This window comes from Macadamia integrifolia, chromosome 14, assembly GCF_013358625.1.
Source record: "Macadamia integrifolia cultivar HAES 741 chromosome 14, SCU_Mint_v3, whole genome shotgun sequence".
Classification (NCBI taxonomy): Eukaryota; Viridiplantae; Streptophyta; class Magnoliopsida; order Proteales; family Proteaceae; genus Macadamia; species Macadamia integrifolia.
In genome coordinates, this window is record NC_056570.1 from 11,219,256 (window position 1) to 11,235,750 (window position 16,495).

At 39.7% G+C, this 16,495-nt stretch overlaps 1 protein-coding gene across 1 annotated transcript; it reads left to right on the plus strand.

Moving 5' to 3' along the window:
• Positions 1 to 6,417: 6,417 nt before the first annotated feature.
• On the plus strand, positions 6,418 to 8,114 carry LOC122060618 (TMV resistance protein N-like). Its single transcript, XM_042623749.1, has 4 exons — positions 6,418 to 6,467; positions 6,856 to 7,602; positions 7,742 to 7,927; positions 7,988 to 8,114. The coding sequence occupies exons 1-4, from the start codon at positions 6,418 to 6,420 to the stop codon at positions 8,112 to 8,114; spliced, it is 1,110 nt and encodes a 369-aa protein (XP_042479683.1).
• The last annotated feature ends 8,381 nt before the right edge of the window (positions 8,115 to 16,495 follow it).

Consider the following 16,495-nt stretch of genomic DNA (forward strand, 5'->3'; position numbering starts at 1 on the left):
TATAGATTACCAGACCAAGCAATTGTTAAAATCCATGTGCCTTTCAAGTTTCCCATCTTACACAAATGACAATATTACTTGAAATTTTTTGTTAGAGTTAGTAGAGAAGACTAGAGAGTGGGAGTCCCACTCAAGAGACAGAGAGGATTGGTAGAGGTTATATGGTAGAAAGCACTGTTGCAAAAGAGGCCCAAATCGATAGCATTCTCAAAAGATTAGAGGCCATGGTCATAAAGGGATCAACCCAAGTTAACTAGGTCCACCATCTTATTCCTATGTATAGTTGGTGCCAATCTCTTACCCATGTAGCAGAGGAGTGCTCCAACATCTCTAATGTGAATGGTGTGAACTAAAATCCTAGAACTGCCAATGCCATGTACCAAAACAACCCATACAGTCAAACTTACAACCCGGGATGAAAAAATCACCCCAATTTCTCCTGGAGTCAATTCAACAATCAAGTAGGTACCTCCAATCCCCATTTTGTAAACCAACATCAGTTTGTTCTCTAACAGACTAACCAAAGGTGTATGCCTCCACACCAGTCCAATAATTTTAGGCCTCACCCTTCTCTAGTGGTTGCACCACCTTTTGCTAGTCAACCTCCAAGATTCCGAAAAGGATGTGGGGAGTCTTTCAAGATTTCATCATTGGAAAAGAATGTAGAGCTTCTCATAAACACTTTCATGACAAGCTAGCACAACATAGAGAAACAAATTTCTCAGCTTATGAATGATCTACATGAAAGGGAGAAAGGCAAAATGCCAAGTCAACCAGACCCAAACCCTAGGAATGCCATTCTCCAAGCTTTTCCAAGTCAATCCATCTCAGTTCAGCAAGGTCCACATTTTCCAGAGTCTTCTACTCATGTCAATTCTGTACATGCGCTAAGGAGTGGACATGAGTATCTTAGGGATGATTTACAAGTGCCAATTTCAAAGTCTCTTAGAAAGCAGTCCACTGAGGTGAGTGAGACACTCCCTTCCATGCTAGGTTCATCTGAAGAACCTACCGTCTTTCAAGAAGAACTACCTCCCACTCCAGCATAAGATAAATCTGAAGAGGTAGTTGAACAAGAAAGAGTCTTTGTCCCTAAAGCCCCATTCCATAGAAGACTCTTAGGCAATAAGAAAACAATACCCATAGATAAAATCTTGGATGTGCTCAAACAAGTTCAAGGGAACATCCCTTTGTCAGATGCCATTTCCTAGGTTCTAGCTTATGCCAAAGTGCTTAAGGACCTCTATACTCAAAAGAGAACTACCAATGTGCCCAAGAAAGCATTCTTGATGGCCAATGTAAGTTCTATTTTGTCCTAGCAGGCAATGGTTAAGTACAAGGACCGTAGATGCCTTACCATCTCATATGTCATAGGTACTACTAAGAATTTTGTTCATACATATTCACGATATGCTCCCTATGGTAACTGGGTTCATGAATTATTGTCAACAAATAGTACGAGCTGCAAGGTACATCGGTCAAAGTTTTATGATTACCTTATCCCATGCAAACCGTTTACGCGTAACTACCAACCTTAGCCCAGCCCAGCCCATCTCATCCCAAATTCTGATTCAAGTTGGTTAAGCTCGAACGCCACAATGTATAGATGAGAATTCATTCCCCGTGGCCCTTCAGACGGTAGGGCAGAGGTGTAGGGTGGAGATCGAGCCTAGGAAAAATGCTAAAACACTATAAGGTTCACATGGCCAGGCAGAGCGGTAGGGTGGTGGTGGAGTGGGGTGGGGATCGAGTTTAGGAGAAATGCTAAAACCCTATATGATTTGTGAACCTAGAGTTTAATCACTGTCATCTATGAGTGAAGGAAATTATGTTTTCCAGAAATCCTCCATCATTTGGGCTAAGGGTGTCAATTGGTCCGGAACCAGGTATTCGGTCCGGTTTTGGTTTTGGTACCAAGGAGTGTTAGTGTGATCCAGAACCGGACCACGTCCCGTCTCGGTTCTAAAATTGGTACTCGTACCCAACCTATCTGGTTCCGGTCTGGTTCTGGTTCTTATTTGGGTTTTGTATTCGGTTCTTATTTGGTTCCAGTATCCAGTTTCAAATTCGATTTTGTTATGCAGCTACTATTCAAAAGACAAAATATAAATGCTCATTCACTAGGTTATTGGTCTTCCCCAACAAAAGAATGAACAAAAAATCATGAGCTATCAATGGACATGTATCGTTGAATGATTGTGAGCAATCAATCATCTATTGAGCTTCTAATATCATTAATTTCACTACTTGAAACTCAATTAGATGATTTGTCATTTAGGTGATTAAAACTATATATCGTTAATGATTCTGAAAAATTAATCACCTAAATAATAATTGACAGACAAGGGGTTTTAGAGTTGGACCATAATTGAATCTCTATTAGATGATTTATCATTTAGGTGATTGATTATGTCAAGTTTCCATATAAGTTACGTCGAGTTTTTAGTTAAAGAGGAAAAAATGACATTAAGTTATTCGGTCCAGTTTCGATTAGAACCGCCGGTTCTTGGCATAATTTTAGATCCGGACTGAACCGAATTATAAATACTTATTTCAGATCCGGGATTTAACCATATTATAATGAATTGGGTTTGGTTTAGGGTATTCGGTTTGGAACTAAATTCGGTTCGGTTTTGGTTCCGATTTGACACCCTTAATTTGGGCCTTGAGTTCACGGATCAGTGCAACCCTATGAATATTATGGAGGAGGATATAATACTGATGTGTTGATTTGCTCATTTGTTGGTAGAAAAGCTAACTAACTAATCTGATTGTCTGAACCTGATTTATGTAATCTATTGTTTCCTTCTAGATTGTATTCTATTTTTTTTTCGCTAAAGATTCGTTGTATTAAGAAGAAATAAAGAATGTACATCCCAATATAAAAGAAAAAGAAGATATCACCACCATCATACAAGAAATAGACTAAGATAAAATTTGACCAGCCCCACCTTCGGCATTGCCATCAGCAGGAAAAGGCCCCCTTAAATCTTAGTTGAAATAAAAATCTATAAGTTCATAAAGCGATATCTTGGACGCTGGTTAGCATCCAAATCCAATTCCATTGAAACCAACCGAGGCCAAGCTTCCACTGGATACGACACTTCAATCTCGCTGATGATTTTGCCAAAAAATCAGCAATCACATTTGCCTCCCGGTAACAATGCGTCACTTTCCAATTTATTGAATTCAGGTAAGATAACAGACTCCTCCATCGTTGTAGAGCAAACCATGGAACTAAACCTTTAGAAAGAATGATTACCATTGCCGTAGAATTGCATTCAATCCAAAGATGTTGAAAACCATTTATCTTTGCCTATTCAAGACCAGCGATCACTGCCAAAAGTTCCGCTTCAAAATTTGTTCTTATACCGACATATTCTCTATAGTTCAAAAGGCTGTCCCCCTTCTCGTTTCTAAAAATCCCACCTACTCTGGCCTTCCCTGGATTACCCAAGGAGCATCCATCAGTATTTAGCTTAATCCATCCTGGAAATGGGAGACACCATCGAACTTCAATAATCTCTCTACGAGTTCTTGTTACCCGAGGAATTCCTATTCTTCTAGCACATATCAGATCCGGGATGGAAAGGGGTTTCCCAAGATGTACACTAGAAATCATACAAATTTCTCCTTTCACTCGAGCAAAAATATGTGGGTCCAGCTAACCCACCACCTCTTACCATGGATTAAAAAATTGGAATCGAATTATTGATCCGTTATTGATTCATAAGTGAATTAAGGGATTAGGGTAGAATAAGTGACGGTTAATCGGTTTGTCCAAGAAAACAGTCAACCGGTTTATTCTTTCATTATTATTTAATTCAAATGTTGTTTTGTTGGCTGAAACTCAAACTTTTCATTGGCTCTAATATCGTCATTTTTCTGTTTTATCTGTTTTTGAATTTTCTTTAAATACATTAGTATGGAGTCACTTAAAGATATATTACTATCAAGGTTATTGTTTATTTATTATTATTACTTTTTTTTTTTGTCTAATCCATCATCGCAAGTGAAGTAATCTATTTTTTTATCGGTATTGAATTAATATCGGTATCAGTCGATAATAATTCGGATCGATATGGACCTCAATATTAGAATCCCCATTAGGGTTGCAACACATGATTTTAGGATTAAAAAAATGATAAAAAAAATTAATAAAAGTATTGCATTTGTATTGTTTTCAACCAATACTGGTATGGATCACTTAATCCTTCCATAATGAAAAGAGATTTAAACTCATGGGAACTCCCCACTGTCTAATGGAGGAATGACCCATGTAAAGTATTGATTTTAATTCTCAATGAATTTAAACAAATTTAATAAGTTAGAAATGAAAAGGAGGGATAATTTGAGTATTTAAAAAAAACAGGAGACAGAGATGTAAATGTCCAAAAACATGAGTATCAGAAAAAAAATGTGAAAGATAGAAAAGTTTAAATAAATATAGACTAAGGGTAAGGAAGTGACTCGATCCGATTGCAATTCTTATAACTCAGTGTGACTCAACATGAGTCCTATCGATTTCTAAATGAAGCCAAGTGAAAGTTTCTTCAATCCTTACCTAAGTTTTTTAGCGACAGCTCCGTTTGGTTGCAATGGAAATGTAAAGGGAAGGGAAATGAGATTTTTATACTTTAAAAAGAAATGTTTATAGTCATTACCCCATATGATTGTATAAACTACTTAATTTTTTTAACCATATTTAGTAATAATGTATTTTACATGTAATTTTTATTTTACACATTATAGCAAAGGGTTTGGAATGCAAAGTAAAGAAATTTTCTAACCAAATATGGAATGATTTGAAGTTGATGTTAAAGTCACATTGATAATGATTACATATATTTCTTTTTCAAGTATGAAAATTTCACTTCCATTCTCTCTTATTTCCCTTACAATTAAACATAGCCTACAAAAAAAGTCTGTGAAATGGATGAAAATAAATCTAATTCGTTGATGTAAGACAAGCCCAATCCCCATCCAAAACAAACAATTGCAATTCGGAACGATTTAGTAATGTTTTTTCATGGATTGTCGCACCCAACACACGGTATTGTGTGAGAATATTCGAGGCCCATTGAGATAATTGAGATTTATTTTCTCACTAAGCCTTGTACAAATAAATAAAGGTATGGACCCAACTCTCCACCGTCATTCTGCTTTCCTTCTTCCTCTTCTTTGCTTTTAATTTTTACATTACAACAATCCAATCCTCCTACCCACGAAGACTGATTAGCCATCACCATATGAGGGCTATCCCAAACATTTCATAAGGAAAATATATATATATATATATATATATCCCAAAGAACTTTCCCACTCAAACTTACTTCATCTAGGTGTGTAAATCAAGTCAAGGCCCCATAGAAAATACCAGGAAAAAACAGTAATTACCATAGCTTCATCCAATTGCAAGAAAAATAAAGGTAATATTGAAAATTTTTTAATATGAAAAAAAATTATACTATGTCAAACAATATTAACAACATCCAAAATCTTATCTCAACTTACTAGCGTCGACTACATGGAGGTTCCAAGTAAGGACGAACATGGGGATCCATGCAAAATGATTGACGTCGTAGTATGGTTAATTATAATAAATGACTACTATCAATTTGATGCACCACTACAAATCAATCATATCTGCATAAAGACAGATTATAATAAAGCATCAATTGTCTACTTAGCGTATCATATAAATTAGTCAAGTCAAAATGTTCTACATGCATTATTCATAATTCCTCATTCCTCTTACTTTTATGTCGTTAACTCCAAATCATTATTCCGTAACCGTTCAGACATGAAATTGTTGTTGATAAATCCTATTAATCCATTTGAAAATAAAAGCATATTGAAGTAGCTTTGCTTTTTTTTAAAGAACCTTTTAATGAGTGGGTGTACAGTGACATGGTATGCAATACCATTATTCCATGTTTCCACGACTTACAATCACAGGCCCCATAAAAAAAGTAAAGGGAAAAGGACAACGAACCCTAATTTCATGGTGGAATAATGGGTCAACGGCCCTCTTAATCACCTTTGTGAGGCCAAGAAGGTGAGTATGGAGAGCTACTTTACAATTATTATTAGTAGTTCCTTCTCAGAGAAAAGAGCAGTTTGAGCTTCTATCACAATTCTCTCTGCAACTGCAAGTATGTTAGCCCAGGATTCGGCTCCCACTACCTTCACAAATGGATTCTCTAATTACGATATGTTTCTCAACTGCAGAGGCAAAGATACTCGTCATAATTTCACTGGCTTCCTTAATTTAGCTTTGAAAGGCAAAGGAATCGATGCGTTTATTGATAGTAAAAAGCTGTGGACTGGAGAAGCCATTGGCCCAGACTAACATAGAGCTATTGAGGGCTCAAAAATCTCCGTCTCTGTCTTCTCTAAAGGATATGCCCATCGCAAATGGTGCCTGATGGAACTTGCTCAGATTCATCAATGCTACATTTCCAAAGGTCAACTGGTCTTTCCCATATTTTTCTACGTCGAGCCATCATATGTTCAGAATCAGATTGGAAGTATTGTAAAAGCATTTCAGAAGCATGAGAAGAATTTTGAACCCCATATCCAATATATGGTTTTGATTTTTAGTATTTTATATACATCCAACTGAATTACATACCTTATATATATATTAAGCCTCCACACCCTACTTATAAATGTAAGGATGCATATTTTTATTTATTTATTTATTTATTTATTTTTTGCTACTCAATTTTCACTAGTGTTTATTTCTCATTACATCCTACAAAAACTCAAAATTTATATCTTTTGTTTTTTTTTTACTAGATATTTCATCTCATTAGTTGTTGTGATTCTCTTTTTGATATGAAATGATTGCAGGGATAAAGTAGAGATAGTTGAATTAGTTTCTAAAAGGGTTTTGGATGAACTGGTTCGTAGCATATACTTGGCTGAATGTAAACACCCGATTGGCATAGATTCCCGTGTAGAAGATTTATTATCTTTATTAAGCAATGGTTCTCATGATGTTCAATTCATAGGAATATGTGGTTGGAGTGGAATTGGGAAGACAACCATTGCTAAGGCTGTCTATAACCGCTATTGTTCAGCCTTTAATAAGCATAGTTTTATTTCAGATGTTAGTAAACAAGCGAAGCAATGCACAGATCTTGCTTCTTTGCAGCAGCGAGAACTTAAGGATATTTTCAAAACAGATTTTGATATAGGTCATGATCATAGAGGAAAAAAATTAATGGAAGAAAGGTTTTGCAAAGAAAACGTTCTTCTTATTCTTGATGATGTGGATAGTAAAGAACAACTAGATGCTTTGGCCAGTGAGTTCAATTGGTTTGGTCAAGGAAGTCGAATCATAATAACAACCAAAGATGAATATATCTTGAATGTGGCTAAAATTGATAATGAAAAAATCTATTGGCCTCAAGAATTGGACCATCATGAATCTCTTCAACTATTTAGTTTGCATGCCTTTTCAAAGGATGATCCTCCTGAAGATTATATGAAGCTCTCACATAATATAGTACGCTATTCGAGAGGAGTTAGGGTATTATCTGTCAGATATAAGCGACAAAGAAGAGTGGAAAAGAACATTGCAAAAATTGAAAGCAGGTAAAGTTTCTATCTCCAGGCTTGCATCTTTACGCAAACAAAGAAAGAACACATGTCTTATGAAAAATAATCCCCTTAGTTGTCACCCACCACTTCATGGAACCTTTGGAAACAACACCACTGTTGCTATAACATCTAGAATCTTCGGAGGATGTCTGGATCTAAATCACTCCATGTCTACTGAAAGAGATCGAAACAAGCGGTTCACAATAGTAGAGATTCGAGCTACAATATCTAAATTAATGGGAGGATGTCTGGATCCAAACGGCTCCGTAGCTACTGATATAGTTGGTAAAGGTGCAGAAAAGAGAACTTTCCGGCGAAGGTATATGAAGTGATTGTGGTATGTGAAGTGATGAATCTCAGCTTTTTCAGGCTGCTGCAGATTCACGAGTTGGGAAATCAAAACCATGGCTTTTACAGCAAGTGGTTGGGTATTAGTTTCTTCTGGCTTGGTTGCATTAAGTCTCTTAACAGAGGAAGCAACAACAGGTGTGGAGGAGATGGGTTAGATCGAGAATCAAAAACAGCCTGAATAGAGGAATGTAAGATCAAACACCAAGAAACACGAATAATAAAGAGACAATAGATTCGTACGACACAGAGATTTAACGAGGTTCACACACCAGGGTGGTGTTCTACGTCCTCGGGCAAAGAAGAAGATGATTCACTATGCAGAATAGAAATTACACCCTAGCAGCGGCGAGGAAAAACTCGCCCTGAAGCCCTAGCTGCATGAAAACCCTGGAATACAATGACTTTCTCAACAAGCAACAGTACATTATATATACTCCAAAATCGTGGGTCGACCCATCGGGTCGTGGTCGATCTGGTCGAACCATACCGGCCCAACCCCTCTACTTCCATCACAAATCTCAGAAAAATTCCCATTCGGGTCGCCACCAAAATATGTCAGATCGGGTCAATCTTCAAAATGGGTCAAGAATTCGAGACAAACTTAACAAGGAACTTGAGGTTTCTATGCCTTCACAGCTTCAGAACAAGTGTTGAAATCATGAAGAAACAGATTCAGAAATGGCCCCAATCGGTTCTGAAAAAGATAGATCTAATCTTTCGCGATGCCCCTTTCCCTATCGAAGGCATTTAAACCTTTTTTTGTTGGTAAAATACATCTAAGCCCTATCACCATCAAAGCTTTAGTGAAGAATCGAGAAACTTGAGAAATTAGGAAATACAAAGAAAAAATAGAAGAGGTGAGAGGAGAGAGAACCATCCTTGTCATCGTCCTTACCGAACCCATGGCTTCTTAAAAGACAACTCCACACCCTCTCTCCTCTGCAACGGGCTTATCTTTACACGGAAGTGCGGGCACTGATTTGCATCTCTTCTCTCTTTTCTCTTATCCGCTCTCTTATCTCATTTTTATTTAACTTGGGATTTTCTTAGTTTTTGTTCTTCTTTTCCCCTTCCACTTATCTGCTGTTTTAGTGTTACTCTTACTCTTTACGGTAGAAATTTCGAGCGAAGCCGATTCAATTGAATGTTTCCTCTTTGTTGGTGGTAAATGAATGGCTATTTCCTTTTCTTTAGCTATCTTTCTTCGGGGTAGAAAATGGAAGGAGTTCCCGGAAATTGGCAGACATGAAGGTTTCGTGTATGCAGTTTCCCGGAGATGAGGTTTCGTGTATGCAGGTTCCCGGAGATGAAGTTTCGTGTATGCGGGTCACAGAGTAGAATGATTAGAGAATGGGTTGTATAGAAAAGGTAAAAAGGTAAAATGGTAAAAAGATATTAAGAAAGGGTTGGTTGAATGAAGACATAATAAGCGTAAAATCGTTTTTTTTCATTTAAAAAACTAATATATCTCTCATAATGTTAGGTTAGGTAGGTTTGTTTGTAATAAATGAAACGTGAGGGGGGGTGGACGTAATAAGCACAAACGTCAGGGGTGTTGAATGGAAATATCCCCTAAATATATAAATCAGCCCTGGTCCGGCCAATTTCAGTGAAATCAGCTAGTGGAGGTAAATTTTCTAGAAACTAAATTTTCAATACAGCAATACAGTTACCAATACCTTGATCAGCAGATTCATGTCTGAAAACTAGAGTTAAGATCAAATAAAGCCTGATTTGGGTAGATTCTTAACCATTTCCAGCTGATCTGGAACCGGATTTGGCTAGAGCTAATTCGGTTCTTGGGTTCTTTTATTTAAACCCAGGTTGTAACCCAAGACCGATATCTTTATTAACTTTTGCGAGGTGCTTTGTCTTCCACTAACTTATGAAAATTCATTTTGGGACCTATTTAATTATTTTTATTCTTTGCAAAAGAGGATGATGGAGTGAAATATATATATACTTTTTGTTTGGCTTTTCTAGTTTTAAGTACTTCAACTAGTTGGTTGTGTATGGTTTTAATAGTGTAAAAGTGAGATGTTTTTAAATGAGGCAGGAAGAATGAAATTTAGATTTATGAAATAGCGGTAGTGAGCCTCTGCTGATGGCAATGCCGAAGGTGGAGGCTCGCTTTTGACTCTTAGGCTGTATCATATTTTTCCTTTTTTTTTCTCTATTTTAATACAAATTCTGATCTTCTAGCCAAAAAAAATAGTGTAAAAGTGAGGAATCTTGCTATCTAACAAGAGGTATATTGAAATTAATGTGAACGGTCATGCATTATTAGGTAGAAGTTAGCTGTAAACAATGATCTGGAAATGCTCACCAAGAATGAGGCACTAATAATATCATGCAAAAGTTTTCTCCATCCTCTTCTCCAACCCATTTACATAATTCACCTTGCCAAGTCATGGTATGAAGTCTGCTATATTAAAAGTTCCTAGCAGATATCCTATTTCTTGGAACATCCATTTAAACCTCGGAGAACCTAGCATGTGGAAGACACAAACTTTGTGCATCTTGCTCCAATACTGACCATACGGTGCAAATCTAATATCCTTGCAATTATAAGGGAGCCGCCTACTAAAGCTCGTCTCAGGTATGTATGAGATGAGTCGGTCATGGTTTATGTGATTTCACAAACCGCGACAGCTAATGAAACAATAAGGACCGATTTACTTCCAAAGTTTAATAACATAAGAGGCCCATGGGTTTTGGCCATTAGTTGGAGTTTACGATATAGTAAAGAACCTAACTGATGTAGGTTTCCTATTATGGGGAGTTTAAATGGGGAAGGTGGGAGATTTCACCCCCTACTAGCATTCATGGAAGAGAATGCAAAGCCAAGGAGAAATCTAAGAAGCGACAAAAAGCATTAATGGTTGGAGTACCAGTATAGAGAGTATGGCCAATCCAAAGAGTAAGTGTGCACAGAGACTATGGCCAATTAAGAGAGTAAGGCAAATCCAGAGATCCAATATAGACACCAATAAATAGAGCAATTCCTCAACATAATTCTTTGATTATTTATTTTAAAAAATATGGTTGAAGTAAAATTATATTCATAATATCACATAGAATTTATATAGGAAGTCAAACATATTTTGTTACTTTTTTTTGCTAAGAGTCAGCAAGTGTATTGTATTAATATAGGAGAGAAAATTATATACAATGAATGAATTTAAAATATTGAATCTCTAATCCACCTTCGGCATTACCATCAGTAGAGAAGAAACCCAATCGAAAAATCTAAAAACCTGATTTCAGAGTTGAAATACTACTCCACCTTTGGCATTGCCATTAGCAAAATAGAAAATCAATTATGAGAACCTATATCTTGGTCTTAGCTGAGCATCCCATGTAATATCCTCCACTGTGAAAGAGGGGAGATTATTCCATGTTGACAGTAACTGTGCAAGTGCAGCATGTTTTGCTAGATTATCTGCAATATTATTTGTCTCTTTGTAGCAATGAGCAATTGACCATGTGATGGTGTCCAGGTAAGCCTTATAACTCTGCCATTGCTTTTGGAAGAACCATGGAATGGTGCATTTTTTTATGCAAATTACCACTGCCTGTGAATCGCATTCCACCTACAATTTCAACCAATTCTTTTCTTTTGCAATTTGCATGCCCATGAAAAAAGCCTTAAACTCTGCAACAAAGTTTGTTGTAACATATTTTGTTACTAAAAAAACCACATCTATATTAAGGAGGGAACTAATTATATCACATAAGACTTTATATAAGAAGTTACAAATGTCTTGTCACAAAAAAAAAAAAAAAAAAAAAAAAAAAGCATATCTATTACATGGGGCACTTGATTTCCACCTCACCATTAGTAGAGAGGAGTTGCAACAACAATAAGAGGAGAGTTCAAATGGCTTGAAATAGCAGTAGCTTTTGTCATATCTAAGTCCTCCTCACTTGCTCCATCAGGCAATGGCCAATCATACTTATATAGAAGATTGGCAACTACAAGTTCAATAGGGACAATAGAAAATTGGGCTTCCAGGTATTCCTACCGACCTATCCCAAATGAAATTAGTTGGAAATCATGGCCCTTGAATTTAGTTGAGACATCATTCAAGAACCTCTTTGGTTTGAACTTCTCAGGTTCATCCCATTACACAGGGTCCCTTCCATTAGTCCATGCATTAACTATTACTATTGCTTTGGCTAGAACATCAAACCTTTGTATAATGACATTTTCAATTAATTTAAATGGAATCAATAATAGGAGTGGAGGATGCAGTCTTAGGGTCTCCTTAATCACTGCATTCAAATAGTGCATTTGTTTTATATAACTTTTGTAATATTTGCCTTGCCCCTTGTGACCCCACTTACTTCCTCTAGAGCTTCTTTCATCATTTATGGATGCTTTAAAAATTCTGTCATTGTCTACTATAGGAGTATACTTGTGGGATCAGTTCTGGCACCAAACATATCCTATAAGAAAGAAATGGATGAAACAATAGAATCCTTCAAAAGGAAAAACCAAGTAAAATCTATAAATGTTGGAAGTGAAACTAATTCAAGAAACTAGATAGAGGTAAAAAAAAAAAAAAAAACCATTACATGAAAAGAGGTTCTAGTAAGGAAAGAAAGAAACTAAAGACTACTATGCATGGGAAGTGATGGGTGCTTAAGTAACAGATGCTCCTAGACATGATTTTACAGGATAGATCAAGATTGATGATACTCTCACTGTGGGTCATGCCCTTGCACAAACACCACCAAACATATACCAGTAGCCCCTCTCCATTTTTGCCTCTCTCTCTCTCTCTCTCTCTCTCTCTCTCTCTCTCTCTCTCTCTCTCTCTCTCTCTCTCTCTCTCTCTCTCTTTCTCTCACACACACACACACTTACATAAGCTTTGGTTCTTGATACGGCCAAATTGATTGCCCAGTAGGGTAAGGACACGCGTCGCCCACCTGGACATGTGTCACCCACCTGATAGAGGCTGCTAGGACTCTACCACGTCAACCGCGTGAAGAGAATATCCCCCACAAAGGGGTAGGACGTATCGGAGTAGGACTCTACAAGGAAAGGAGGTGGACCCGAGGAGGACTCCTCCTAGGAAAGGGAAAACCCTAAACCCTAAGAGCTATATAAGAGGGCCCGGAAGAAAGGGAGAGGTAAGCATCAATACCCACACCATTACTCCTGTAACAAAAACTGTGCGGCCGATCCCTAACTTGAGCGTCGGAGGACAAACCCCGGACAAAGTTCTGGGCCTCTGCCGTCTGTGCTTGTGCAGGATCAACTCATATGGATTTTTGACAGCAACAGATTGGCGCCGTCTGTGGGAAACGACAGTAATGGTGGGGAGATCCTACAATCGTAAGAAGACAAGAGCAACGTCGAACATGAACATGGGGGAGGAGGAACCTTCAGGCGGGCTCCCTCCCTCGAAGGAAATGGGAAGAGAAAGGGGCAACGATGACCGGAAAGGTTTCGTAAGGTACCAGTGTTCAGCTTGATATTCGGTACGCGGAGATAGTAATCCTCCGCCCCCTCCTAAAGCCCAAAAATATGTGACAAGGGAGCAATTCGAAGTGCTCCAGGAAAAATATGACCGAATGGCCGAGGCAATAAAGGAGGTCCCCAAAGCTGTCTCTCAGAAGACCGACGGAGCACCACCAGGCCCCCACATCCAGCCTGAGAGGGCTCGAGACGAGGACCAGAGCAATAGAAGATCGATAAGGTCGGTCATAACTTTCAAAACTGAGCAATGAGGGAAAGTCCCGCACCCAGGGGAAGGACGCGGCGTGCCGCCAGAGACCCACATGGGAAACCATGCTAAGGAGACGAATAGAGGCACGAGGGCTCGGGGTTAAAGCAAATGATCCTAGACCTGAAAGATGAGATCAAGAAGGTGGTAGAAAATTAGACGGGAGCTCGCGAGCCAGACCTCACTAATGACACGGCTCTAGCTGATGAGGTCATGAGGGACCCGCTCCCGATCGACTTTCGCTTGCCCAAGTATGACACTTACGACGGGTCTAGGGACCCCATCGATCATCTGGAAGGCTTCAAGGTCGCCATGCAGTTCCATCGAGTCTCAGAAAACATTATGTGTCACGCCCTGCCATTGACGTTCAGAGGAGCGGCAAGGCTATAGTACAATCGTCTGCCGATGAAGTCGATCCACAGCTTCAGTGATTTAAGTTACTTCTTCGTGAAGGGATTCTCCAGTAGCCAACCCCTTCAGAAGACTACATTGAACTTGACCAACGTCAAGTACCAGGAAGGAGAATCATTGTGGAACAACATGAAGCGCTTCCAACAAGAGAAGATCACGATCAGAGGACTGGACCTGAAAGAAGAGTTCACAGCCCTGCTGGGAGGCGTCAAGGATAAGGAACTGAAAAGGTCTTTGGCGAAGCATACACCTAGGAACCTGGTCGAGCTGAGAGCTCGGTACGACAAGTACATCCAGATGGAAGAAACCCTCCAGACCGATGAAGAAGCCAAAAGGAAGACGGGAAGGAAAAGGATCTCAAGGGGCGACTACAAACCTTCCGAAGAAGGCAAAAGACAAAAGTCTGAGTGCGGTCGGGCATCCAGTCCACCAAGGAAGTTCGAGAAATATGCATCCCTGAATCGGAGATGAACGGATGTACTGATGTAGATAAAGGACTCCCCGGATGCCAGAGCCATGAAGTGGCCAGGGAAGATGGGACGGCACCCCAAGAGACGCAATATGGACAGATATTGCCACTTCTACAGGGACCACGACCACGACACCAAAGATTGTTGGCACCTTAAGGGGGAGATAGAAGGAATGATCCGAAGAGGATATCTAGGCTGATTCGTGGACCGCGAAAAGGAGGATGCCCAAGACGGTAATGACCGTAGGGACAACCGTCGAAGGGATGGCAGAGGCCGCTATGAAAGAAGGGGCCTGCTCGTAGAGGCAATCAGGAACGGCGAAGGGACTAGACACCCGAGGAAGCTGACCATCGCCTCCGAGATGAGAATAAGAGCCTAACTAGAGTTATAGCGACCATCTGTGGAGGCCTAGCCGTTGGAGAAAGTTCAGTCTCTGCCAGGAAAGCAAAAGCCTATGCGAGAAGCGTACATATGGCTGAATGGACGAACAAGAAGGCAAGGACAGGGATGGTTATTTTCTTCTCAGATGACGATCTGGAAGGGGTGCACACTCCACACGACGATGCCCTAGTTGTCACCATGACCATAGTGGATTGCAGAGTGAAGAGGATCTTAGTGGATAATGGCATTTCAGCTGATATCCTATTCCTTGAAGCTTTCCGGAAGATGGGCCTGGACGAGGGAAAGTTGAAGAAAGTCGAACACCAGTTGTAGGGATTTTCCGACGTCCCAGTGAAGGTGGAAGGATCGATTGAGTTGCCAGTAAGAGCCGGCACCGGAGATCACCAAGTAACAGTCATGATTAACTTCCTGGTAGTAGGCATTACCTTGGCATACAACGCTATACTAGGAAGGCTTGGTTTGAACCTACTAAAGGCTGTAGTCTCCACACCCCATCTCAAGATAAAATTCCCAACCAAGAACGGTGTCGGGGAATGTCGAGGCAATCAGGAGGCATCCCGGAGGTGTTACGCCACTACCTTATGGGGAAGAAAAAAGGCAGACGAGGCACTCCCGATAGAGGATCTGTGAGATGATGCTAGTTATCAACAGGGGGAGCCGGCTGAGGATCTGGTACAAGTTGAGGCCGAAGAGGGGGATAATGCTCGGCAATTCCAGATCGGGGCTATAATACCAAGGCAATAGCGAGAAAAACTCGTCTCATTCCTCCAAAACAACTCTGACGTCTTCGCTTGGTCAGCTTCAGACATGCCTGGAATAGATCGAGAGGTAATAGAACATCATCTGAATGTTAACCCGACGAAGAAGCCGATGCGGCAGAAGAAGAGGACTTTCGCCCCCGAAAGGCAGCAGAAAATAGACGAAGAAGTAGAGAAGATGCTAAAGGCCCAGTTCATCCGCAAGATCCAATACCCAGAATGGATATCCAATGTAGTGATGGTCCCGAAGGCAAATGGAAAGTGGAGGATCTGCATCAACTTCACTAACCTGAACAAGGCCTGCCCGAAGGATGCATACCCCCTGTCGAAAATAGACCTCCTCATTGATGCCACGGTAGGATACGAGGCGTTGAGCTTCATGGATGCATACTCAAGGTACAATCAGATCAAGATGTCAGAGGTTGATGTCTCGAAAACATCCTTCATGACCGAGGGAGGACTGTACTGCTATGAGGTCATACCTTTCGGGCTAAAAAACACAGGGGCCACCTATCAAAGGTTGGTGAATAAAATCTTCAAAGGGATGATCGTCAAAACCATGGATGTATACGTAGACGACATGCTCGTAAAAAATTCTGAAGGCGGAACAACACATTCAAGACTTAGAAAAGGCGTTCCAGGTGCTGAGGCGGTACGACATGAAGCTGAACCTGGTAAAGTGTGCATTCAGGGTAGCCTCAGGAAAGTTTCTTGGCTTCATTGTCTTGGAGAGGGGAATCGAAGCCAACCTGGTAAAAAT